We start from the raw sequence: 27,142 nt of genomic DNA, 5'->3' as shown, positions 1-27,142 counted from the left end.
TCCATGCAGTGTGGATTTGGAGACGCGGGTCAACCTTCAGGTCCCTTATCAGCAAAATGGGCTGGTCTGTCCCAGTCCTGCAGCTTCTAAAGGCCAAGGGGAGGCTCTAAGAAGGTTAATAGTCATGGAAATGCTTTTATGCCTGGGGTGTGTGTGTGGGGGGGGGGTGAGGGGGGCGGAGTGTGTAGTTCAGGAAGGGGGTGGGTACTGAATTGGGAAGGTGCAATGCGGCCACCTTTAACCTTATTTGGAACAAGGCAAGGAAAACATAAAAACAGATGGGGTATAAAAGCCGGCTTATCTTCTTACTCTCACTTGCCGGGTGTGCAGGGATTCATCTGCCCTCCCTGTGCTGTTCTGCTTACCTCTGACTGGGGGCGGGGGGCACTGTGGCAGGTGCTCAGTGTGTAAACTGCTTCGGAACACAGCAGCAAGAAAGGAAGCAGGTGAGTGCGAGAAGAGCAGAGTAGTTCCAGCCCTGCATGCTAGCACCGCGGAGTATCCCTTCGAGGACCTGGAACCACAGCTGGAAGAGTGGCTTCTCCTGGCTCCATCACTAGTCTGCGACCTTGGCAAGTCACTTACCTCTTTCTGGAAACATCAGTTAGACAGGGATGCAGCGGGCTCTTCTTTCTACCTCAGAAGGTATTTATTTCGAGAAGCAAGGTCAGTAATGGATGTGAAATGCTTTGGGGGAAAAATAGAAAGCAGGGTACAAACGGTAAGAGCTTCTTGTCGTAACCTAATCATCCTGCTTGTTATGCTTTTGTTTTCTCTTCCAGCAATTGGCCTGGTGCTAACCTCAAAGGGGACACTGTGTAAAGCCTTCATGAATGGAGCCTGGGGACTGTGGAGGGAAGCAAAGGGAAAGCTGACAAGCCGTGGGATTTGGGGACAAGCCCCTGAGCCAGTTTCAGTTTCCCCCTCTGTAAATGAGGGGGTTGAACTACATCATCCCTAAGGATCCTCCCAGCTCTGACAGCTCGGAAGCGGCAATGAATGCAGTAGTGGTGTTCTTTCTCACTCGGGAAGCACCAGGAGCCCGATTTCATTTTGTCTTCCTGACAGTCCTTGAGGCACAAAGGCAGCTGGCCAGCCGCGCGCCCCATTTTACAGCGGAGATTATGGAAGTTCAGAGAGAGGAGGTGGCTTGTCCAAAGTCACACAGCTAGCAAATGACGGGACCGGGATTCAAACCCAGGCCTGAATCTCATTCCACACCATTCGATCTGCCCCACTGTCTCTTTCCCATCGCTCAGCCTGCTTCCTCCCCTCTCTGCAAGGTGCCTGCCTCTGGGGCCCTTCTGCACCGTTGGAGGAGGGGGGCTGGGGTAGCTCCCCTCAGGTAGTCTTTCTATCACATGTTGTGTCGCTAAAAAAAAGCACACCCCTTTCCCTCCAACCTGTCCCCCACCCAGAGTTCTAGAATTAAGGGGAGAGTGTACCTGAGGGTGCTCTTGCACTAAGGATGGGACCAGGTGCAGGGAAGCAAGTTGAGGCAGTTGAGACCTCACGGCAGGGGTGGGAGGAGAACCTAGATGCGTTCCCTAGCCCTGCCTTCAGCAGGTTGCACGACCTTGAGATGGTTGCCCCTCTCGGCGGGCAGGCCGGCTCTGCTGAGTGAAGGCGGTCTCCAGGGGGAGAGCAGGTGCTGTTGGCTCTGGGCGAGGATAACGAGCCCTCCTCATGCACCTTGCCCCCTCGGAGTTACCATCTGCTTGGCAGCTGCGCCTCCCAGTCCTCTGGGGCTGCCCCAGCCTCGGCCCAGAAGCCAGTCTCTCCCCGGGGCTCAAGGCTGTTGCTGGCAGGGAGGTCCCCCCCGGGCAGAGGGCTGCAAGGCCCTGGGCGTCCCCGGAGGAGGCAGCGGACGCCGAGAGCCCGGCATCCCGGGCGAGCCCGGCATAATGAGGCGCTCCACTCTCCTCCGGGAGGCGGGGCTGCCCCCTTCCTTCCCCCTCCCCCCTCCGCCTCCACCCCGAGGCCCCGCGGGAGCCCGAGTCTAGAGCCGCGGCCCGGGAGCAGGGCCTTCCAGGACGCTCGGGGGTGGGAGGGATGGGAGGGAGGGTGAGAGACCCAAAGCGCCGAGCCCGGAGCGTGTGAAGCGGGGCGCAAACGTGGTGGGGGGAGGGGGCTCCCTGGTTTGAGGCCGGCGGCGGGGAGGCGGGGGGCGGCGTCCTCGGGTCGCCCTGGCGCCCTGCGACCTTTCGCCCCAGCGTCCGGCCTCCGGGGAGACGGGCGTCCGTCAGTCCTTCCGGGCGTGAGGTCTCGGGTCCGCTCCCCCTCCCGTCGCCGAACCCCCGCCCCCCACCCCTCGGGAGGCCGAGCGGGCGGCGGGTCCGGCGCGCACCCGCTCGGGGCCGGGTAAACACCCCGCGGGAGGGGCGCGGGGGGGGGGGGAGGAGGCGCCCGGAGGCCGCCGGGCCGGGGCGGGGCTCGCGGGGGGCCCCAGGGCGCGGGCGGGCCGGCGGGGGCCGGGGGCGGGGGCAGGAAGCGAGCCGCGGCCCGGGCCGGCCCGCGCGGCCCCGTGACGTCGCGCGGCTTCCAGGGATCTCTCCTCGCGGCCCCGGGTCCCCTCGTCCCCGCCCTCCTCCCGCCCTCCTCCCCGCGCCTCGCCTCCGCGCCGCGGCCGGCATTTCTCGCTCGCAGCTCGCTCGCGGGCTGGCTCCTGCGTCCCAGCCACCTCCTCCGCGCGCTCCCACTCTCCGCCTTCCCTCTCCGACCCTCTTTCTCTCCCCGCCGGCCCGGTCCCCTCTCCTCTCCGCTCCTCCCTCGGCCGCTGCGAGCCGGACCCATCGCCGCCTCCCCTTTCTTCTCTCCCTCTCTCCCTCCCCTCGTCCGCTCCCCTCCGTCTCTCCCTCCCGGTCCCCCGGCCTCCCTCTCTCTTTCTTCTCTGTTTTTCTCGCCGTCTCCCTCCCGGTTTCTCTCTCCCCTCCCTCCCTCCGGGCATCCTCTCCCCTCCACCCCCGTGCCCTCCCTCTTCCCTCGCTCCCCTCCCCCTCCGCCCCTCGCCGCCCCGCCGCTCGCCGCTCCCCAGTCAGCCTCCCCGAAGCCGCTCCGCCGCCGCCGCCCGCACTCGCCGCAGGACCGGCCCGCCCGGCTCCCCGGGGTGCGCCCTCCTCGGCCCCGCGCCCCGCGGGCTCGCCGGGACACCCTCCCCTCCGGCTCGCGGCCCCGCCCGGCCCCCGCCCAGCGCCCGAGCGCGCCGAGGATGTGAGTCCTGCTCGCCTTTGCCGGAGCAGCAGCCACTCGCGCGCCGAGCCGGAGCGCAGCGCAGCGCCGGGCGCTCGCCGGGTCGCTCGGGCGGGCGGCGCGCTCTCGCCCAGCGGTGCCCCCCGGCCGCTCGCCGGCGCCACCGCCGCCGCCGCAGCCCGCGGGCCGTCCCCGGCCGGCCGCCCCCGGCCCCAGCGCCGCTGACCCTGTCCGCCGCGGGCGGGGACGCGGGCGGAGGAGGCGCCGCCGCGGAGCCCCCGGACGCGACCATGTCGGAGGTGCTGCCCTACGGCGACGAGAAGCTGAACCCCTACGGCGACGGCGGCGACGTGGGCCAGATCTTCTCCTGCCGCCTGCAGGACACCAACAACTTCTTTGGCTCCGGGCAGAACAAGCGGCCGCCCAAGCTGGGCCAGATCGGCCGGAGCAAGCGGGGTGAGTTCGCTGCCCCCGCCCCGGACGCCCCCTTTCTCTGGCGCCGAGGCCTGGCCGAGGTTTGTGGGGGCTCTTCCGCACCTAGGAGCCGGTTCCGACCGAATGGAATCCCTTCGCGCGGAACTGGGGGGGATCCCGCACTGCAGGTCGGGCACCGGCTGGCCGCGGAAACCCCTCCCCCTCAGCCTGATTCTCGCTGGGGTCACCTAGGGGGCGTGGCGGCTTCTAGCGGCCGCGGGGGCTGGAAGGTTATTCCCGGGTCCCCACCCGCGCCAAAGTTTGCTTTGCGATTTCTCCCCCCTCCCCTTTTGCGCAGTGTAGTCGCAGCTGCACTCGCTCTGCAACCCGGGGTGGGGGGGGGGTCCCAGGGCTCCCCAAGGGACGGCGTGGAGAACTGCGGGGCGGGACCCCACTCCCGCCGGGGAAGGCGAGGGGCTTTCGGAGCGCCCGGGCTTCTCATTGTTACTTAGCAGGGGGGGAGGGGTGGCTGAGCCCGGGCGCTCGGCGCGGGAGCTGGAAAAGCCCCGGGGGGACTGGGACGCAGAGAGGCTGGGAGAGGAGCTCCGGAGGCGCGGGGACGAGGAGGGGGACCGACAGCTGCCGGGAGAGACTGAGACGCAGAGATGGGGGGGGGGGGAGGCGGGTGGTGGCTTGGGGTGGGGGGGAGACCGAGAGGGGCAGAGACCGAAACAAAGATCCGGAGAGGGAGCCAGAGCGGGAGAGACCGCGAGCAGGGGACGCCAGTCTGCGGAGGACAGGAAAGCAGCGAAACAATGAGGGCGACCGACACCCCAGATGGAGAGAGACTCAGAGACCCCGACAGTTGACGGCCACGCCGAGAGACTGATGGCGGGACTGAGGAAGGCGAGGCTAGGTAGAGATGGTGAGCGAGGCGGCGGGGCCGGCGGGAGGCCGGCCTCGCGGGGAGGCTCCGACCTCCGCGGAGGGGGCGCGCAGGAGGGGCCGCCCGCCCTGGCGAGGCCAGACCCCTGACCCGCCGCGCGCTGTGGTCCCCGGAGTCCTCCCTTGCACCCCGCACCTCCGCACCCAGAACCTTGGCCGCCCGCGCCGCGCTCGGAGCACCCCCGAGGGTCCTTGAGCCGGAGACCTGGGCTCCTCCTCCCCACCCTCTCCAGCCCTGGAGCCTTTTTTTTTTCTAAATAAACGCGCCCGGGGAGAGGTGAGGTGGGGTGAGGACGCGCGGCCAGAGCGCGTTTCGGCCGCGGCCCGGCCTGCGGGATTTGCGCCCTCTCTGCTGCCTTTTCTCAGAACGCTGCCGGGACGCAGCGAGCGGCTGGGGGGAGTGGTTCGGAGGGAAGCAGCACAGGGTCCCCGGGCCCAGGCCGAGGAGGATGGGGCTGTGTAGCGCTCGAGGAGCGCCCCCTCCCTCGCCCTCCCGCATTTCCCCGTCCCCAGGAGCCATGGGTAACGTCCGAGACCACCCCCGCCCCCCGCCCCCCGCGAGGCCCAAGCGCGCTCACGTCTCGTTTTCTCCCCTTTTTTTGCAGTTGTTATTGAAGATGATAGGATTGATGACGTGCTGAAAAATATGACAGACAAGGCACCTCCTGGTGTCTAACCCCACCCCCCCCCAAAGACAATGAGTTAAAGGGAGAGAATAAGAACGGCGGTAACAGTCATTGGCAAAACGCATGAAAAGAGAAAGCACTTTGAAATTTATTACTAGCTTGCTACCCACGATGAAATCAACAACCTGTATCTCGCGTCAGGCCGGGAGACAGATGAGGCGGGAGAAGGAGGAGGAGGAGGAGGAGGAGAAGGCTCTGGGCTCCTCAGCAAAAACAAAAATTAAAAAAAAAAAATTAAAAATTTAAAAATCACTCTATACACACATATAAAGAAATAAAAAAGACGTCTCAGTTGCAGCTACTTGTCAAAAGTAATATCTATTTCTTTTTATATACAGTGAATATTGCACAATTATAGATCTGGATTTTGAGCCACTTAAATAATGAAGCGGCAACACCGGGTGTTTTGAATGTTGGCATTGTTCGCTGATTTGGCTGTTCCCAATGTTTACATTATTTAATCTTGCAAAAATGGTTCTGTGCTCTTGGATGTGAAATGCTGTCCAGTTTTCTTTTTTTATGTTCTCCTTGGATGTACAAGAAAAAAAAATCAGCAAATGATCTCTATAGATATTGTTTTATTTTTGGTCATCTTTTGAAGTTACCAGGAAATGTGTTTAAAACAAGAAGAGAACTTTTCTAAGGAATGATACCTAGACTGAATCCTTGTCTTACTTTAAAATGACTTGTAAAGCTTGTGTTTCTCTGTTGCTGCAAGCTATTTGCCCAAGTTAATGCAAATGGACACATTTTATATGTCAGGAAAAAAAACACACAAAAACAAAGAAAAAAAAATGCTTGAGCTTTTTCTAACCTCTTCCTGCAGTCTGTTGTGTGAGCAGCCTGTTTTTTCTCTCTAATATTGTGTCAGTTTATTCTCTTCGATGGGCTGTAAAAAAAATGTAATCACAAGAGTGCCAAATATCTTGAAATGCCAAAAGGCATTTTGGTTTCTTTCTTTTTCCCTGTGCTCTGAGTCCACGTTAAGGAATGCTTGGAGAGTCTTTTCTGTTATTTATAGGGGTTCTCTTAAGGCACACCAGCTGCCTGTTTTGCATGGTATTTGCAAAAAAACGCCTCTTGCGTGAGGAAATCTTTTACCACTTTTTGTTTGCAACTTTGGACCTCAAGAGGTTTCTTCCCTGCCCTGTTCCCTCTTTTCTTAACTCGATATTCTGGATGTTGCACCTTTAACCAGCACACAGGGCTATTTCTCCAATGTACAATAAAAGAACTGTTCCTGTGTCTCACTCCTCTCTTGTCTCTGCTTTGGTCGGGAGGGGTGGGGGAGATTTGCTTTCTGTCTGCCGGCTGCAGACAAGGAGGGAATGATAGCTTTGGTCGGCGAGGCGGTGTAGAGGACAGTGTGGGTTGGGCGCAGATGGCAGGAAAGACAGTGCACTGGCAGGGCCGTCGCCCAAGGGAGAGCTTACCCGTTTGGATTTGCATTGGTCTCCCTGCTTCCTGAGGTTTCTGACATCCCTTGTGGGGTGTGCAGAGAACGAGGTCCTGTGTGTTGGGAGGCCGTCCGTCTTGTTTAAAAGCAATGTTTAGAGGCTGGCAGGCTTGGATTAAAATCCCAATTCCTTCACTTCCCAGCTGTATGGACTTGAGCAAGTCTCCTCGCTTCCTGAAGCCTCAGTTTCCAAATCTGTGGGGGTGGGGATAACGCAGGGCCTGCCTCATAAGGTTGTGGGAGGGACGTTGGTAGCACTCCGGGTCGGGCCACTGTATGCCCATATAACGCTTCACCAAAGGGCCACTTGTCCTCAGAAGCTGGGTTGAGGAGGGACTACATACCTTTGACTTCACAGCAGAGTTCACAGGTCACCGTATGAGGGATGAGCCCCAACTTCAGAGGCCCACAGCCTGGTAGGTCTCCGGCTTCCCTGAGTCACCACTTGAGAAAAAGCTCATGACGAAAACAAAAAAATCTCAATCCCTTGTCGGGCTCTGGAGCAGTTAATGGTGGTAGAGCGGGGCCATGTGGGAGGAAGGGTTGGGAGAAGGATTTTGGCTGAAGAAAGGCCTGGAGAGGTTTTTCTCCTGGGCTGTTCCGCATCCAGGAGCCTCAGTGCCGGGAGCTTTTAATGTGTTTGTTGTAAAACTGTCAGCCAGGGAGTCACAACACAGCTCACAGTGACAGGAGCCTGATTGTGACTCAGACATCAGGTAAGACAGGCCCCAGGGTGGTGGCGGTGGGGGGTAATGGGGGCTCTGGAGGGCCTGTGGGGGAGGGAGTGAGGTCTCATCCCCCTTCCCAGGCAGTGTGGGCCTTGAGCCTCAGGAGGGCCCAACAGAGCTGGACAGCCCATCAGTCACTGGTAGGAACAGTGGGCGAGCCGGGGCTGGTGGCACCAGCAGGATGATCAGGGGCGCTAGCTTGATTTTCCCAGGCGCACAACCCTGGTCCTGCTCTCCCTGTTGCCAACCCCGGAGAGTCCCAGCGTTTTGGAGCTGATGGGCCTTTAGGTACCACAGAGCCCGCCTCTCTTTTCCCCTGTGCTTTTCCCATCAGAAGGTCGAGTGGCGCCGCACCAGGAGTTAGGGGCAGGGCCCACTTTTTCCGTTCGGCCTCCATCTGCCAGGAGGGGCAGGGGCCCTATGAAAAGATTCATCCCGAAGGCACGTCTCTGTCCATACCAGGAGTAACTGCTGCTTCCCTGATCAAAGCACTGGGCAATTACATTGCTTCCCTTCTATTCTGTCACGGAATCAGCCCAGAAACCCTGGAAACCCACAGCGATGAACTCTCTGGCAGGTGAAGAAATCGATGGCCCAGAGGGGCTAAAAGGACCACAGAACAACTACATTCATTGAGCTTTTACTGCATGCCAGGCTCACAATAGCCCTAGGAAGCAGGTGTTAATCTCACCTTGACTGTACAGGAGAAAAGGGGGCTCAGAGATGTTCACTACCTTGCACAGGGTCACTCAGCTAGTAAGTAGGCTAGGCAGGAGTAGAACCCAGAGCCCATACACTCCGGGACGGGGATGCACAATGGTCTGGCCCCAGACCCAGGCTCCGTCCCAGCTGCAGCCCTGGTCCTTCAGCCTTAAGGATCCTTGTGTCGGTTCACTGTTTTGAGGTTATGTTCTCTGCTATTCTGCACAACAGACAACTGCGGAAGGGGTCAGAAGGGAGGCAGGGCTTGGATGTGTCAGCAAAGGCCTGGAGCTGCCCTCTTCTGGGAAGGGGTGGGGGGAGCCCGGGAGTCCTCGGCCAAGGCTCTGGGTCCATTGTAATAAGTGATGTATTAAAATGTTCTTGCTGGAGGCCACCCCGTCAGCCAAGGCAGGATCCTCTGCCCGGGGAAGACAGAGTCTGTCTTTCCCGAGGACTCCATTCAGTAAAAGGGAATATAAATCTTTTAAATATACTCTAACACGGGGGTAAACATTTGTTGAGAAGGCACTTTGGGGACTGGGCAGCTATCAAATTATACCAAGTACAGAATATGTTTGAAGTATCCGGTTAGGTGGCAATAAATACGGAAAAGGCCATTGCAAGTCCAAGGTGGGGAAGGTGTCTCTAAGCCTCCACGCATCGCTCCAGCAGCCAGGACTGCATTATTCAAACTTCACTAATTGAATGCTTGTAATAAGTGCCCATCTCCCTGGATTCTGCTTCCGTGGCCAGTCCAGGCTGACGGCCCCGAGGAATACCAAAAAGTACCTCTAAGGGGGAAATTGGCAAATTGAGTTTTAAAAAAAAGAGGCTCGAACACTGCCGCCGTCCGGAGGCCACAGATGAAGGAGTGAGCACAGGGGGCCTCTTCGGACAGCAGGGAGCAGATCCTGGGCCCAGTGGAAGGGGAAGGTATTATTAAGGTGGCTGGTGTTGGAGCAAAGGGCAAGGATTTGGGTCTTGCATGGCTTGGATTTGAAACCTCTCCCCTATACTTCCTAGTTGTCATGTGGGGCCAGTTTGTCAAGCTTTTCTGTGAAATGGGGGTGATGGTAATGCCTACCAACAGAGGATTAAATGGGAACCCCTCCCTCTCCCCCACATAGAGCCTGGTGCATAATAAATGGTAGTCGTCAATACGAATGCATATGAAGTGCCTACTGTGTGCCAGGTAACGGACTTTCAAAACCTAGCAAACAGATCTTGTTGCATGAAGCGTCTTTGTAGAAGTGTCCTTTGGGGGTACCGAGGGGGCAGTGGAGGCACCACTGTGGGGTTGGGGAGCGGCGGGATGGGGAGCAGTTTGGAGGAGTCTGCCTGCCTATTATCTACCAGCTCCTCAAAACCCCCAATAAATGCAATCGTAAGTAAATCTGAATGCTTGTTCTCCAAAGGCCGTGTTAAGAGAAGTCTCTTACCCACTTCTAACCAGATTGCCTGAAGCCATTCTCGGGATGGGAGCTAGCAGGTGCTGACTTCTTGCCCTGGGAAGGGAAGAGCATGGCTCTCTGCTTGGATCTTCTCCTCCGATGAGTCCTCAAGTTTCATTCATTTGACAAATATGAACTGGCACCCGCTATGGACCGGACACTGAGAATACAATAGTGAGGAAATGGGAGTTATCCTTGGGCTTGAAAATGACAGCTCCAAGGAAATGAGGTTGGGCCGGGGTACCATTAAAGTCAGCAGCTCACACCCTTAGTACAGGCAAAAAGAGGGAGCCAAGGAGAACTGGGTCTTGGGGGTTGCCTGAAACCCAAACATGGGGCCCACTTTTTAAAAAAATAAACTTTAAAAAAAATTTTTTTAATCTTTATTTATTTTTGAAAGAGAGACAGCATGTGAGCAGGGGAGTAGCAGAGAGAGAGAGGGAGACACAGAATCCCAAGCAGGCTCCAGGCTTTGAGCCGTCAGCATAGAGCCTGACGCGGGGCTCAAACTCACGAACTGTGAGATCATGACCTGAGCCGAAGTCGGTTGCTTAACCGATTGAGCCACCGAGGCGCCCCTAAAAAATAAACTTTTACTTGAGAATAGTTTTAGATTCACAGAAAAGTGGTGAACATAGCACAGAGTTGTCAATACCCCTGACCCACTTTCTCCTATTGTTAATATCTGACATTACTGTGGTACATTTCTGGAAGCTAAGGAACCAACACTGGTATTTTACTATTAATTAAACTCCATAATTCATTCAGATTTCATTGACTGTGTACCTAACATCCTTTTTGTTTTGCAGGACCCCATCCAGGACATTACATGTAGTCTTCGTGTCCCCTTAAACTCCGTGATAATTTCTCAGACTCTCCTTGTTTTTGATGGAGTACCGGTCAGGTATTTTGTAGACTGCCCCTCAACTGGGGGTTTTGTCGGATGTTTTTCTCATGGTTCAGCTGGGGTTATGGGGTTGGGGAGGAAGATCCTGGAGATAAAGTGCCCTTCTCATCACATCATATTAAGAGTACATGCTATCAACATGACTTAATCACCGTTGATATTGACCTTGATCACTTGACTGAGCTGGCATTTGTTAGGTTTCTCCACTGCAAAGTTACTCTCCCACCTCCTTTCCATACTGTCCTCTCTGGAAGGAAATCATCATGTGTAGCCCACTCAAGGTGTGGGGAGTAATTTGGTATGGGAGTATCTCCATAAATTACTTGGGATCCTTCTGCCCAGGTCATGTGAATGACCCACTTTTCAGCCGTTCAACGTTGCCCCTGTGTTGGGCAAGCCCACTGTGGTTTAGATGTAATCATGGATTCCAGGCAAACCGGGGAAAAACAAAAGTGCCCACAAGGCCCAAGGTGCTGCCTGATGACCGATAGATGGAGCCTTACCAAAAAAACAGATTTAAAAAAAAAAAAAACCCAACAATCTTAATAAAAGCAACTTCCTGTGGAGGGGAACTGTCACCCTGGTTAGAAACTGTGCAGAATTTTCTCTTGGAAGCCTCAGGCAGCTGCTCTGGTTTATAGAATCTGCCTATTGGAGGGAAGCAGAAGGGGAAAAAAATGTTGTCATTATTCCAGCAACAGAGATTCTCTCAAACCATATGCAAAAATAAATCCGAGGACCGGGCTGTATCCGGGGAAACCTGGCAGCTGGGCTGGAGCTTGTGGGGTGGCCCCTAGGGACAGAGAGACTGTGTCTATGGGCCCCAGCCTGTTCTCCAGCAGAACCCAAAGTCCCAGAGAGATAGCCCCACCTCGGTACCCCCCCACCCCCCACCCCACCATTCTGTGAGGAGGATTTGGTTTTTCTTGTTACCTCTCACATTGGAGGGTTTGTCCTTAACCCGGGGCTGTGCACACCCAGGGGCCTGGAGGAAGGTCCTTGACCCAGAAACAGCTGTTTGAGGACAAAGGGTCACCAGAGGGAAAGGGAGGTCGGGGAGGACGGGCTGAAGGGAGGAGAAGGATCTGGGAAGTGTGCCATGGGAAATCCTAACAGAGTGGCAATGGGGGCTGGGCAGATGGGGGACAGACAGGGATGGCAGGAAGTTGTCAGGGAAAGGGGTGTTCCATAAGGCAGAGAGCTGAATGGCTAAGGTCATAAGGGGCTTGGTCTGGGAGGGTGTTTGGGCAGTGGAAATGAACTAAATCTGCATTCGCTTAAGGACTCCTCTGCTAGGGATGGGGGTGGGGTGGAATGGGTACTGTGCTTGGCACGGGGGAGACAGAGCTGGCCAACATGAGGCTTCCTGTCGCCTTCTGGGACCTCACTGTCTGGCCAACAACCCTTTGATAATAGTGTAGCTTCAGGATGTTGGGAAAGGGGGGGTGGTCCCACAGGAAACTTAGGAAACTCTTGGGGAACCCCAAAAGTATGCTGCCAGCCTTGGCGGTAGGTGTCTTAGAAAGGACTGACAATTTCATTCCAATCCTGAATGTGCCAATACCGTGCTGGCATGTGTGACCCTGACCCCTGACTGTTCACAGGTATTTTGCCCCTCTGGGGCTCCATTTCCCAATGTGGAAATACTATTTATGAGGCGCTCACTGGTAACTGTTCTACACTCTTTGCATTTATATCGCTTAATTTTCACAACCCAAGGAGGTAGTTACTATTATCCCCATTCTACAGCTAAGGGAAACCGAGGCACAGAGCCACGGAATCTTCTGCCTGTGGTAGCCCAGCTGGAAAGTCGTGAAGCTGCGACTGAAACCTCCAGGCGACAGGTGGACGCTGACCCCCAGAGTCCCTGGTTTCACCTCCTCCAGAATGAGAAGGGGGTCGGACTAGGCTACTTGCAGCCGTCTGTGGCCCAGCCCAGGGCACAGCCCCAACGGCCCATGCTCCCGTGGGGGAGGGGAGGCTGAGGATCCGGTTGGCCGTGAACCCTGGACCAGCGGTTGCCATGGGGACGGCCCGCAGAGGCGGCAGGCGGGGAATGGGTGCCCCGCGGGGCAGTTCCGGGGAGCCCCAGCCAGTGGCAGGGAGTGGCCCGAGCTGGCACCTGGGGCCGCGTTTTCCCCGGGCAGACGGAGCCACATTAGTGCTCCTGCTCCCCTCTCAGCCGGGGAGACCACAGGTCCCCTGCAGCCGTCTGCGCCTCCTCTGACCTGAACTCAATCCCCCACGAAGCCGCTCTTATCTCCAGTTCATCTGTGTGAATTATTTACTGTGCCTGGCGGCCTCCCCAGCGGCCTCCCGCCTGCCTCCGCCCTCCTGATCCTCGTGGCTTTTTCACATCCTGGTTTGCAGCCGGGGCCTTGTCTTCCATATCCAAGAAGTTCCAATGTCAGGCCCCCACGGGAGCTCGGGGCAGGGGCTTCCCACCTTCTCCCACCTTCCCCTGGGAATCCTTGTCCTGGATGGAACCAAAGAGAGCACTGGACGAGGAGTCAGGAGCCCTGAGTTCTCACCGCGATCCTATCAATCAGGGTCACTGTAAATTATCCCCATTGCACATATGAAGAAAGCGACGCCTCGAGGGTTGGAGTAACCTGTGCTCAGTCAGTCCTCAGAAGCTTACTGACTCCTAAGTGGGATGCCACGTTGTCTCCCTAGGCTGAAGGCCTTTTACCAGCCCCAGGAGTTTGTTTGGGCACCGGTCACATCTGTGACACACCATGTACACAGAGCAGTGAGCCAGCCTGGTGGGCCTGGCCCGGGGCCGGGTGCTGGGGACACATGGATGAGTAAGGCACAGCCCCCCCTGCCCTCAAGGTGCTTCTGTCTGGAGTTGAGGGTGGGGGGGCGGGACCAGGAAGCAGGCAGGGCCAGACGCGGTCATGACTAGTTATAGTTCCAGGCAGAGAGCTGGGCAGGAAATAGTGAGTTCTGGGCTGGGGAGGGGGCATTCAGGGAGCAGGTGGGCTTTGGCAGGGCCTGGGAGATGGGGCTGGGGACGGAAAAGGCAGTCTTGGTGTAGGGAAGACGCAGCGGGACGGGGACTGGCAAGCTGGGGATCTGCTTGAGAAAGGTCCTCTGGGTATTGGTGGAGCCAGGCATTTCTGGTGGTGCCAGGGTTGGAGGAGGGGGCTTTGGGTCAGATCCTGAAAGTCCTTGAATGAGCCCAAGGGTTGATTTAGAAAAGCTTCTCAATGGGGGCAACTCTGCCTTCCAGGCGACATTTGGCTGTGTCTGGAGACGTTTTTGGTTGTCAACACGCAGCAGGGAGGGTAGCGCTACTGGCAGCTGCTGGGTGGGGGCCAGGGATGCTGGTGAACATCCTCCAAGGCACAGGCCAGCCCCCACGACACAGAATCCCCAGCCCCAAGTGTGCTGGGGTCGAGAAATCCCGAATTGGCGTGTTTAAGACCCCTTTCCGCTAACCAGAATAAAACTGTGGGCAAGCCACCGAGCTCCTCCTGCTTCCGTTCCCTCCTCCGTGGAATGGGCTGGTGATATTGGCTTCCATTTGAGGAAATAGCTGGTATTTTCACACTTGCCGCCAGGCCAGCCTCACCCTAAGTGCTTTACTTACACTATCTCATCTAATCCTTGTGACCCGGTGACAGGTGCCACTGCTACTAATAATCCTGAGTGTTTGTGGGGCACTTGGTAAGCGCCAGGCCCCATACTAAGCTCTTTACATATATGAACTTATTTTTTAAAGATGTTTATGTTTGAGAGAGAGAGAGAGGCAGAGACAGAGACAGAGACAGAGACAGAGCGTGAGTAGGGGAAGGGGAGAGAGAGAGGGAGACACAGCATCCAAAGCAGGCTCCAGGCTCTGAGCTGTCAGCGCAAGTGGGGCTCGAGCCCACGTTACCGTGAGATCATGACCTGAAGTCGGATGCTCAACCGACTGAGCCACCCAGGCGCCCCACAGATATGAATTTATCTAATCCTTGCAACAACTCCGTGAAGTGGGGACTGTCATCATCTCCGTTTCACAGGGAAGCAGGATAAGAGAGGGTGGAAGCCTCCCGAGGGCAGTGTCTTGTTTTCTGCTGTCTTGCCAGCATCTAGAGCAGCGTCAAAATATTTGTTGAGAAGGAAGCATATAAACCCTCCATGGCCTTCGCGGCTCCCGAGCCTCCTGCAACTGCGAAGACGTGGGGGCCCCGAAAGGTTGAGGGTCTCGTTTGGAGACACACAGCAGGACCTTCACCCTTTTGCTTTCCGGCTGAGGCCGCAGCAAAGCCCCTGGGTGGTTTCTCTGGGCCCCCGGAGCCTCACTAGGTTCCTACCACCTTCAGAAAGGGACCCTGGGACTTTTCTGAGATGTTCTGAGGGCCATGGGTCTCCCTGGAGTGCTGCCTGAGCTGGAAAGGACTGGCATCTTGGACAGTGACCAAACCTGGAAGTCACTTAGCACAAGAGTGTGTCTGGTGCCTGGGATTGGATTTACGTACTCCTCTGATGAATGCGGAACGATTTCAAACTCAATCCGATCCTAGTGGGTGCCTGCGGGACATGTGGGAGCATCAGACACAGCGTTAGGGAACCAGCACAGCTGCTGTGCAGTCTACGCACCACATGCTTTAGGAACACATCTCAGCCAGGCCTCACGGCAGCCCGCAGAGGTAGTGGCACTATCGTCACTGTAGGGACAGGTGTGAAATCGGGATTTAAAGAAGTGGTAATTTGTCCAAGCGTGCCAACGGGGAGGCTGCAGCCCAGCTATTCAAACCCAGCCTCTCCGATGCCTACGTTCCCCCGAACCCCAAGCTCACAGTCCACGAGTGGCTTGGGCCTACGTCACCACTTCTCTGACCCTCATCTGTGAGATGGGACCGTGAATCCAGGCTTCAGAGGATCGCCGGAAAGACCTAAAGGCGATACCCAGAACCTGATGGGTTCTTTCCCTGAGCTTCCTGGGGCTCCATCGAGTCTGAGCTTTGGGGTAGCCCCGGTGGGCCTAGAGGAAGCTGGGGGAAGCAGGGGCAAGAGTGGGCAAAGGCTTGGTGGGGAGGCCTTTAAAGACTGCCCTCCCCACCCCTTGCCCCCCGCCCCCAGCCACCATTCCCATGGGGCCCTTCCCATGATGCTGTGCTGCTCTCAGGCTGCAAAGTGGGTGCTGCTGCTCTTAAGGGTGCCTGGTGAGGTTGCCTTGCTGGGGAGTGGGTGTGCAGCACCCTCCCCATTCCCTAACCAGTTATGGGATCCCTGGCAGTTAAAAGAGCGGGGGGCGGGGGGGTGTCTACACTGCAAGCCTCCCCTCCTTCCACTTCTCTATAAATCTGCTATGCCCTGGTCATGCTTTCTTTTCAGAATATCATGCTTTTTTTTTATGCCTCTGCACTTTTGCATATGCTGTCCTCTCGGTCTCCCAGCCCTTTGTTCTAGCCAAATCCTGCTGGTCCTCCAGGTTTCAGCTGAGATGCCGCCTCTTCCAGGAAGCCTTCCCTGAGTCTCCTCCACCTGAATTAGGTCCCTCGCTTAGGCTCCTGCAGGGCCCATGCTGCCCTTTGTTCAATCGCTTGTCCTACTGTGTGTTATTGCTGGTCTGTCTTCCTCCATCAGACCGTGTTTCCCTCTCCGGTGGCACTGGGGCTCTCTGGCTGGTCTCGGTTTCCCCAGGGCTTCGCACAAATGCCTGGCATGTAGCAGCTCCTCAGGGGATGTTGCTGCATTAATGTTATAATAATAACAACCTCTTGCATATGCAGAGCTCTTTCCCGGGGTTCAAAAGCCTTTTTATGGCAATTTTGTCATCTGATCGTCACAGAGCACTTGTCATTCGAGGTAAGCAGGGATGGTTTGCCATTTTATAAGGAAGAAAGAAAGGCTGGTTGTGATGAGGTGCGTTCCCCAGGTGGCCGGGGGAACAGGTGCACAGCCCACACTGTCTGGCAGGCGTGGGTGTATTTGCGATATATTTGGTCCGGGGGGTGGGGTGGGGGGGCCTCCTCGGAGTTCCGGGAATCCCAGGCTTGCCGTCTGGGGGGCTGGGGCGGGGAGTGGGGGTGGGTGGGTGGGGAATCGGGGGCTAGGAGTCGCCTCTATCGGGTCCTAGCGCGGACTCGGGGCCAGCCTTGTGTGGTGGCCATGGGGCGGGTGCGTGTGAGCCCATGCTGTGGTGAGGAGGCAGCGGCTTTCTTCTGCAAAAGTTCGTTCACCATGGTGCTGCTGATGCCGTAGAACATTCAGGAACATTCAGGAAGAAGAGTTCCAAAATAGAAGAATGACTAAGTGAACTGTAGTCCCTCTACTTGGAATATTTAGCAACCATTACAAATGACGTTTCTGCAGTTTGTGCCCTGATGGGGGAAAAGCGCCGATGTCATAATGCTCAAGGCCAAAAGGAGGCCGTCAGGTGGGCCCATGATAGAAGGCGTCGCTGAACGGTTTGAACCCAGCTCTGCCCCTTAGTGGCTGTGACCTCAGACAAGCTAGCCTCTCAGTGCCTCAATTTCCTCATCTGCAAATCAGACAGAGAGTGCTACCTCAGAGGGCTGTTAGGAGGATTAAATGAGTTAATACATGTGAGGCACTTAGAACAATGCCTGCCAGATATTAAGATATACTTATTCTCATTAATTATTATCATCTCAGCCATTGTCAATGTATATAAGAAGAAATAAAAACACGGGAGAAAAGATCAATGCTGTTTTCCTTATGAGGGTTAACGGATGAGTTTTACTTCCTTTTCCCCCACTTCCCTGAATTCTCTAAATATTTTACAGTGAGGGTACATTGCTTTTATTATCTCGAGAGGGTAAGCTGTTTCCCCCCAAACCACGATAGTAGGGAGGCAGACTCAGGAGCACTTTCCTTGTGGACTCAAGAGGGGTGACCGCAGGGGAGTCGCCTCCATAATTAACACCTGGGATGCCTCGAGAACCCACTCATGGCTAGTTTTCCTCTGCCGGGGTCAGAGGAAATCTTGTAATCTTTCCCCAGGTAATCTTTCCCCAAACAGATCAGGCTGTCCCTCCCATCTCGCATCTGCTTGGTTCATAATTTTATATGAGGCCTATCGAAACAAATAGCCGAGCTGTTCGAATACCCACAACCATAAACTGTCACCACTGATGACAATGAGAATTCCCCAGGCATGGCGCCTCAGAGATGAAACTAAATCATTCTGACCACCCCTGTCATCATCACACTCTCCTTCTATCCAGGGAGACAAGGGCATTTACAGTGAGGGAAACACCAACTGCTGTGTAAGCGGATACGGGCTCTGTGAGTCGGCTGGCCAGGCCCGGGCCGGCAACCGGCCAGAGGGAGGAAGCCGGCCAGCCGGCCAGCTGGTCAGCAGAAGACTGTGCCCAGCACACAGTAGGTGTTCAAGAAATATTCCTCATCATATTCAGCTGGAATTTTGTGGGGTCTGGCCGGTGTACATGACTCTATCCTGGACACTGTCCTGTGTCCTTTGCTGATGGATGGTCTTCACCTTTAGGGAGCAAAGGCCCGTAGATACTTGCAGGCCCTTCCGCTGAGGGTGGCATGAGTTCTAGGCTTCGGGGATGGTGGTTGGTCCCTGACCTAGGGGTCTATGCTGAACCTTTATTTAATTTTCTCCTAATCCCTCGTGGAATAGGATTTTAAATGATCAGGAGAGCCGTCACTGCAACATCTTACCACCTCTCACCTCCCCATCCTCCTAATTTTTTTATCCATTCATCCATCCATGATCCATCCATCCATCCATGATCTATCCATCCGTCCAACCACCTAAGCGCCCATGCATCCAACCATCCACTGTGAAGCAGTATGATGGTGGATAAGTCATTGGACCGTTAGGGTCAGACTGTCTGGCTTTAAATCCCTTTGTGTCTGGGATGCAGACAGGTAACCAAACCCTGAGGTGGCAGCGTGAGTTCAGGGGTGAGACAGAGAGGAGGGGTTTGATTCCCAATTGGAGCCCCAGGGGGGGCTGCACGCTGGGTACCACCATTGCCAGCACCATCGCCACTGGGATTCCTTGGACCAGTAATGGGGCCTCAGTGAAATGGGAGTCACTGGCTTGGAAACCTTGGCCTGGTCCCTGGCATGCCTCGTCTTCCCCAGCAGCCCGCACCCCGCCCCCCCGCCCCCTATTTCTACTCTGCTGCCTTTCCTAGCTTTGTTCCCCATTCTTCCCTGACTCTTCCAGCCCTACTCCCTACCTGTCAAATCCATCTGTTTCCAGAGTCCTGATTCTTGCTGGATGACAACTAATTGGGTTGATAATCCAGCTCATGTAAATGGGCCGACGGGTGTTGACATGTTCCTGTGATACCCCCCCTTCCCCATGCCGGTAACATTTGTCATCACCAGCAGGCATCTGAGAAGTGCATTCGCTGTGCAGTATTGACTGCATTATTCAACACCAATTGTGTGCAGATGTCATGGGTTTGGAGCACCGGATGTGTGCATCGACTGTAATATCTTTCATCTCATGTGCACCTTTAGTGCCGAAGATAGAATGCTGGGAAGGGTGAAGTTCCAGTCAGACAGGCCCGGGTTCAGGTATCACCAAACCTCTTATTAGCTCTTGGGCAAGTCACTTCACCTCTCTGAGCCTCAGTTTCCTTATCTGTTAAGTGGAGAGAGTCGTACCTACCTGGATGATGTACATTAGGTCTTTGCAAGCTCTCAAATACCACGTTAGTGTGAGAGTCATTCCAGGACCTTTACGGCTCTGCAGATGTTCCCCCTGCAAAGGCAGAGGCATAGGTGGCTGGAGATACAGGGAACATTCGGAGTGGCCGGCCGAGACATGGTGTCACGGTGGCCTGAGACTGGTTGGTCTCTGATTGTCCTCCCCTGGGTCTCATTACACAGGGCCACACAGAGAGTCTTACAAGCTGATTTTGCCCACACGGATGTCCCCCAGAGTCTCAGCCACCATTGCTGGGTGGCCCCCCCGCCAGATTCATGTCATCTATCCGTGTATCTCTGTGTTCCTTGCCTGAAGGGGCGCTTTGGCCTCCCACCAAGCAGTCCGACCCCCTTCCTTGGGTTTTGAATCGGCACTTACCCCCCCACACCAATCCATTCATGCACTAATTCCGCACATGTTTGTTCAGGCCTCTGGCATGCTGGGGCCGGCTCGTGGAGCAGCGGGCTGTGGATGACCTGTGCTGAGTGGGGGTGCATCTGGGGAGTGGCTTAGTGCCCGCCCTCCCAGGGTCTGTTCACGTGCCTCAGTGGGCTCAGTGTCAGTGAGGTGGGCCGGGACCAGTACTTGATAATAAAAAGCACAGGGGCGCCTGGGTGGCTTGGTCGGTTAAGCGTCCGACTTCGGCTCAGGTCATGATCTCACGGTCCGTGGGTTCGAGCCCCGCGTCGGGCTCTGTGCTGACAGCTCAGAGCCTGGAGCCTGTTTCAGATTCTGTGTCTCCCTCTCTCTCTGACCCTCCCCCGCTCATGCTCTGTCTCTCTCTGTCTCAAAAATAAATAAACGTTAAAAAAAAATTTTTTTTTAAATAAAAAAAAATTGAAAAAAAAAAAAAGCACACACACACTTACAATTGACCATACCCACTTTTATGTTTCTGGGTCCAGACACTGTCAGTTTGCCTCAGCCATCGGACACGGGGGCGTCAGGACACTGGTGGAATTGGGACACGTCAGACAGAGAAGAGAAAGGAGACGAGGCTGAGGACAGAATCCGGGCAACAGCCGATGGGAAGACCGGGCGTGCTCTGAGAGGTGGGAGCAGAACCGGCAGGGACCAGAGCTTAAGGAAAGGGCGATTGATGGTCAATAGTGTCAGAGGAGATGGCCTGGCGGTCCCTGGCACTGGTGACCTTGGGTATGGCCACCTCTGTGAGCACGAGGCAGGAACCAGAACGTAGGGAGTTGGGCGTCAGAGGGGTTGGGTTGCCTCGGCCATTCTTTGGAGCAGGTGGGCAGTGAGGCAGAGGGGGTGCTTCTGGGGTGGGGGACAGCTTTGGGCGGGATGCGGTTTGAGGCGGAAGGCAAGGCTCTCCCCGGTGCTGTGCATACGCCAGGCCAGTGTTTGTTGGCCTGTCATCCTTTTATGTCTACAGCACCTTTTTCTTACTCCCCAAGCCCTGCCCGCTAATGGTGGTAGCTCGTTCACCCCTCAGTGACCACTGAGCACCTGCTACGTGCCAGCTTCTGTTCCAGGCATCGCGGATGCAGCTGTGAAAAGACAGACTGGAGCCTAGCCTTCGAAGATCTTCCCAGGTAGCCTGGTGGGAAAGAAATGAGCATATTAGAACTCAACTTTAAGGGCTAAAATGGAGAGACTATCCTTGGGGTAGCCATCAGAGAAGCAGCGTCATTACAGATAGTACAGAACATGGCTTTATCATCGGGGTTACACCTCACGCGAGTTCGAGAGCTCGTGGGGCGGTCTGCGCGCGCTGCCGCCCCTGCATCTGGGGTGGGCCTGAGACGCCGTAGGGGACCTCCCCTCGCCAACACGGTGGGGGGCAGATTGGCGACCCGGGTGGACCCTGCCCCCTGAACTTCAGAGCATAATAAACACACAGCTGTTGCCGATTCACTCCCGGCTTCCAGCTCTCACGCGAGATGTCTCTTCCCCCCAGCACCTGCCAGGGGAGGGAATCTGTGGAGAAGTCATTTCGGCTGGCTCGTACCTTGTTAGTGCCACCGACACAGTGGCGAGCCTGGAGGTGACGGGGGATAATGAGGCCAGAGTGACAGGGTGGGGTTGTCGCTCTGGCTCCGGCGGGTGGAGAAAGCCCCTCGGAGGAAATGGCATTTGTGACGAGGCCCGGGGGAGACAGCTGCCATGTTCCAGGGACAGGGAGAAGGGTGGGGTGACCGGGGCCTGGAGGTGAGGACAGAGGCCGAGAGGGGTTTGAGAGGACACAGGAGCCACAGCAGGCCGTGGATGGGGTTTGACTCGGGTCTCAGTGGGAAGGGGGCAGGAGGCAGTGATGTGGCCCAGCTTGTGCTGGATGGAAAAGGGAATGTTGTGTGTTGGGGGGGGGGTGGTGTTCGGGAAAAACCGGAAGCAGGGAGAGGGGGGTGGAGATGGGGGGCTGGAGGGGCTACCACAGTGGTCTAAAGAGGAGACATCAGCTAGAGAACTGAGGTGTCAGCTGTGACAGGAGAGAAGGGTGGTTGGATTGTGGGTCCATCTGGGGGTGGAGACAGGACAGAGGTGGGCTTGGGATGAAGGATGGAGAGGAATTAAGGTCCCCAAGAAGAACACTTTTGGTCCTTGCTTCTGGGAAAGGCTGTCCTCTTCTCCAGTGCCTTCCTTGCCGGTGGCCCCTGCCTTCACTGGCTGGGAGAATCCATCCCGTGTCCCCACCTGTCTCGTAGTGGCACCTCCATGCCTCCCCTTGGCGGCTCCCCGCCTCTGGGCTTCGGCCAGCTGTCAGCATCCCGGGTCCTGTGCCTTTAAGGCCGGGTGAGAAGGGCCAGATGAAATCTGTCTCCTCAAAGTCCTGCGGGTAATGAGAGGCAGAGAGAGAAGATAATAAAAGCGAGAACCAGCCTGGGGGGGAAAAAAAAGAAAAGCTTTTTACCCTCCCAACCCGGCAAGTTCCCCTCTGGCTCTGAGAAGCCTCAGAAGATTTCACTCCGAACATATGAGTAACACCCAGCAAAAACGCTGTCCTCCGAGCAGAGGGAGAAGACGGAATGATTCTGTCTTTGATTAGAATTTATTTCCAACCTGCAGCCTCCCTGCTGCCAACCTCCTACGTTCCCGCCCCTGCAGAGCTGGGCGGCCAGGGAGGCAAGGGGGGGTGGGGGAAGGGAGAGGGGAAGAAGGGACCCACGGGCTCCGGAGAACATCCAAGTGTCCTGCTGGCCGCAGGGACAGGGAGAAGACAGGCGTCCTCCACTCGCTGCCCCCCCCCAGAGAGAGGGTCCAATGGGGCTGCAGCTGTGGGAAAGAGCCGATTGGATTTACTGAGGCCGAAGCGGGGATGGGTGGCGGGAGCCGTGGGTCGGGCTGGGCTACCAGCTGGCTGTGCGGGGGGCTTATGTAGCCTCTCTGGGCCTCAGTTTCCTCATCTGGCCTCGACAAGTTTTTAAGGACTATAGTGGCTATGATTTTCAGGACAAATGCCACCTGCCTGTCTGGGAGCCAGTTTGGTTTTCACTGTGTTGGGTTGGGGAAGGTTCTGGAGTAATGTAGAGCAGAAGGGCAGGCTAAGACTGGAGTATTGTGGGGGGGTGCCTGGGTGGTTCAGTCAATTACGTGTCCGACTTCGGCTCAGGTCATGGTGTCACTACTTGTGGATTTGAGCCCCAGGTCGGGCTCTGTGCTCACAGCTCAGAGCCTGGAGCCTGCTTCGGATTCTGTCTCCGTTTCTCTGCCCTTCCCCTGCTCGCACCCTGTCTCTCTCTCTCTCTCTCTCTCTCAAATATAAAATAAAACATAAAAAAAAATTTTTTTTAAATAAAAAGACTGGAGTATTGTGACTTGGGGTAAGGGCTTTCTCCTTTATTGGGTCATGTCTAGGGGACGGGGTAAATCATACCAAGGGACTCTCTTTCCTCCATCATCTCATTCATTCATTCATTCATTCATTCACTCACTATCTATTCATCACAGGCCACATGCCCAGTGCTGTGCTGGGTGCAGTGAACAAGATATGGCTCCTGACCATATAAGGCTCCCAGTGTGGTGTGGGGTGGGGGAGGGGCAAACACAGGGTGCTGGGGACACTGAGGTGAGGCCCCCAACGTGGGTTTTGGAGGTCAGAGTCTTCCGGGGGAGGCTGACACCAAAGAGTGAATAGGGGGAAGCCAGGGGAGGAGGTGAGGAAGGGGGGCACCAGAGAAGAAGGGGTCTGCACGGAGATGTAAGTGGGAACAAGCAGGGTGTGCGTGGGGGGGGGATTGAAACACGCCAGCGTGATGGGAAGGAGGCCCAAAGCGGGAGGGGGTGACTCAGGGGTGGGTTCAGACTTCACGGTGGGGCCACGGGGGCCATGGGGGGCTGTGGGCGGCGACTCTCCTGGAAGGCATCGGGCCAAGAGCATTTCAGGGTCGTGGGTGTCTTTCTAAGACTCTAAGGCTCCACCTCCGGGGCTCCCTTCTCTCACCCTGGAAGTGCAAAGTTATGGTTGAAATATGTGTGGTGGGAGCTAGGCTATTTTAGGATCTAGCGCTCAGATGGGTAAAAGCTTTGTAGAGACAGACTTTGGCCCCATCACGGAGTCTCAGTGCTGGATCTGGGTGCCCTGGTAGGAGTTGACTCCTGTTCACGGACACCCTGGGTGGTCATCTGTCCAGCTCTGCAAGGAAGGGTGATTGGGATGGGCAGACCTTCATCTTAGAGTGGAGAGGCATGAACACTCATCGCGGATAGATCTGGTTTCCCGGTATTGGCTCTGTCATGCATAAGCTGTGCATCTTTGGGTAAGTCAATTGGCCTCTCTGAGTCCCAGTTTCCCTAAGGTGTAAAATAATATTAATACAGCCACTTCCCAGGGTGGTTTTGAGGGTTAAACAAGGTGATGATGATGATGATGATCTTAAGAGCCAATATTTACTGAGTCCTAATCTCTTTTTTTTTTTAATGTATTTATTTTTGATAGAGAGACAGAGCGCAAGTGGGGGAGGGGCAGAGAGAGAAGGAGACACAGAATCCGAAGCAGGTTCCAGGTTCAGGGCTGTCAGCACAGAGCCCGACTCGGGGCTCGAATTCACAAACCGCGAGATCGAGACCTGAGCCGGACGCTCAACCGACTGAGCCACCCAGGCGCTCCCCCTTTTTTTTTTTAGTCTTAAACTCTTTTAAGCAGAGGACACAGTGCACTGCTGAGGTCCCCCTTCAGGACCAAGGCACTCATTCCCAGTTTCCAGGAGTGTTGCCAGCTAAAAGCTCACTGCCGAGTGCCTCCTTGGAAGTGCCCTCAGCCCAAGCCCAACTTCCCCGGGTGCAGCAATCTGGTTTCAGTGTGGGAGAGCTGGAGGGGCGATCCCTGCCCTGGAGCTGCAGAGCGGATCTACACTCTGCCCAGCCCTGCCTCCCGCACCCCTCACGGGGGCTTTCCCCAGAGTCCTCCCTGACTCACTCCCGTGTGCAAATCTCCATCTTAGAGGCTGTTCCTTGGAGCCCGATGTACGACAGCCCTTTGCCTCCCACCTCATGTAATCCTCCCCACAGCCCTTTGAAGGAGGAGAGACCCCACGATGAAACCATTTTGACATACAAGGTAACTGTGGCATAAAGAGATCAGATCTCTGCAGCCACACAGGCAGGAAGGAAGTGGCAGGACTTGGTTTGCACACTGGGCACCGGGCTCCACAACCTGGCTTGTAACTACCCTCTGGAGCCTGGCTCTGTGCCCCCGGAGCATGGCTGAGGGTGACTGGACCACTGCCATTTGCTGGGAGACCCCACACCCACTCCCCAGCTGCCCATGTCACACCATCATTACCAATGCAAGGGTGGGTGTCCTCACCTGTGCAAGCCTCACGCCCCAAGCCCTGTGGTAGGTGCGGCCCGGGAAGCTGCTGGAAGAAGAGATTTGGAATCTGCTCTTACGTTGCCCCCAGGAGACCTGAGACCCTGCAGGACCAAGGCTCTGGCCAGGCCCGCACTCATGATGAGCAGCGTCCTGGTCACGAGGAGACCTGGTTCTATTCCCAGGAGGGGTCCCTGTTCTTCTCTGGGCGTCAGCTCCCCACCCAGAGGTGGGCAACAGACATCTAAGGCCCTTCAGAGCTCGTGTGACACAGTTCACCTCCACGTGGAAGCCCCGTGTGACTTTTGTTTCTTCCAGGCTTCCACCTCTGAATGTCCAGAAAGCCCTCTTCCCGTTCACCGGTGCAGAACTTTACAGTTTGTCAACACCTGCACAGACATGGTCCGGTTTGGACCCCGCAGCACTGCTGGGAGCCTGCACGATCACGTTCTTGTGTCAGATGCTAAGTACAGGGGGCCCCAAACTTGCCCCTTTTGAAAACCCTTGAACCCCCCTCATTTGTAACCTGCAAATAAAAATATATATGTTGCTGGATAGTAGAACTGAGAGCTCAGAAATCATTCTGTTGGGATCCTTTTGTTTGACAGATGGGGACCTGAGAGCACCTCTCCTCCCACCCCGTTTGCGCAGTGACCAGCGGCAGAGCCGGGACCAGGGCTGAGTCTAGGGCTCGTTCAATTACTCTCGGCCAGGTACTTTACACATTTCATGCCATGAATTATTTCCTGTTTAAGACTAAAACCTGAAGCACTGAGAAAACAAGCTTGTGGTCCTTTGATCCCTGTGTCTGATCGCCCCATTGGGGGAGGGGCACAGAGCTCTCCAGGCTGAGGATTGGATCTGTTTCCCCTTGTAACACACTGAGGCAGGCAGGCGGGCTGGGTGCAGAGGGCTTTGGGTATTTATTTTCCTATCAGAGTAGCGCAGGCGGTCCAGAGAGGAGGTGAGGGCTGAGCAGCAGGGACAAAGAAATGTGTGTGTTCTGGGAAATTTGGGGAATTAACTCTGAGGTTGTTCCAAGGAGAAAATGATGTTTTGAATCAGGATTTATTGTACATCTGAGCTCACTGCCTTTTAGAGTACACCTTGTTTACTTAACTGTTCTGTATACAGATTTATCTACACCTGGCTCTGTTTCAAAAGGAATCTGAAGTGGCTAATTATTTAATTAGATTGTGAGTTCCTTGAGGGCAGGAACTGGCCTCTTCTTGTGACAGGCTAATTCCTGGTTGCCCCGACCCCCTGCACACCCTTGGCTGGGTTTTCTGCCTCTCTATTGTAATAATCTGTTTCTGTCTCTTTGTTTTCCACGGAACTGTGAGCTTAGTGAGGACAAGGACTACATATTACACATTTCAGTATCTCATCCAACCATTTATCTATCCATCTGACAAGTAAACATCCATCTAACCCACCATCCATCCTTCCATCCATCCATCACCTGCCTATCCGTCCAACACCCATCCATCCATACAACCATCAAACATTCATCCAACCATACATGATCCACCCATCCATCTATCCATCCATCCATCCATCCATCCATCATCCACCTATCCATTCAACACCTATCCATTCATCCATCCAACCACCAAACACCTATGCAACCATTCATGATCTATCTATCCATCCACCATCCACCATCCATCCATCCATCCACCCATCTATCCATTCATGCAACCATCCATCCATTTTTTCAAAATCAAGAAAGTTGCACAAATAAAACCAAACAGGATGAACTACAAGTAGTCGTCCTTTCCCCAGTGTTTATTTTTTTCTAAGGACTGTGCTAAGTGTGGCACATACATTGAGGAAATGAAACTGAAATCTCTCAAGACTCCATGAGGTAGGATTATCACCACATTTCAGATGAGGAAAGGAAGATGGACAGAGTTTTAGTAACTTTCCCAAGTCACATGGTTGGTAAATGTCAGTGAGATTTAAAGCCGGGGGTCTGACTTCAGAGCCTGTATCTTTTGCTTCACCGTGGTGGGAAATATCTCTGAGGGAATGATTCAAGCTGACCTGTACATCTTTCCCCCAACAACCTAACCATTCTCATCCCCAACCCTCATCTTCTCTAGCTCTGACCACCTCCCTTTCCTGGTCCCCATTTCATTCTAATAAGGACAATGGCTCTTGATAGTAACTCCTGGGGAGGGGAAGAGAATGAGAAAAGTCCTGAAAGGCATTCCATCTGGGCTAGGTCTGAGGTGAGGAAGAACA

The 27,142-nt window shown here is 55.5% G+C and overlaps 1 protein-coding gene and 1 long non-coding RNA gene across 4 annotated transcripts; both read left to right on the top strand.

The window, feature by feature from the left end:
• Window positions 1–3,388: 3,388 nt before the first annotated feature.
• On the top strand, window positions 3,389–6,482 carry CAMK2N1 (calcium/calmodulin dependent protein kinase II inhibitor 1). The gene is made up of 2 exons (XM_042996094.1): window positions 3,389–3,645; window positions 5,154–6,482. The coding sequence occupies exons 1-2, from the start codon at window positions 3,480–3,482 to the stop codon at window positions 5,222–5,224; spliced, it is 237 nt and encodes a 78-aa protein (XP_042852028.1). The 5' UTR covers window positions 3,389–3,479; the 3' UTR covers window positions 5,225–6,482.
• A 954-nt stretch (window positions 6,483–7,436) lies between these two features.
• On the top strand, window positions 7,437–10,572 carry LOC122241268. Of its 3 annotated transcripts, XR_006221309.1 has the most exons (5): window positions 7,437–7,558; window positions 7,753–7,995; window positions 9,248–9,312; window positions 9,574–9,745; window positions 10,381–10,572. It is a non-coding gene; the product is annotated as an uncharacterized LOC122241268 (long non-coding RNA). The 3 variants fall into 3 exon arrangements; XR_006221308.1 differs by lacking the exon at window positions 10,381–10,572 and having other exon boundaries at window positions 9,574–9,946; XR_006221310.1 differs by lacking the exons at window positions 9,248–9,312; window positions 10,381–10,572 and having other exon boundaries at window positions 9,574–9,946.
• The last annotated feature ends 16,570 nt before the right edge of the window (window positions 10,573–27,142 follow it).

The sequence above is a fragment of the Panthera tigris genome, chromosome C1 (assembly GCF_018350195.1).
Source record: "Panthera tigris isolate Pti1 chromosome C1, P.tigris_Pti1_mat1.1, whole genome shotgun sequence".
NCBI lineage: Eukaryota > Metazoa > Chordata > Mammalia > Carnivora > Felidae > Panthera > Panthera tigris.
Note: the sequence above shows the minus strand (reverse complement) of the source record. Positions and strands in the feature narration are given on the sequence as shown.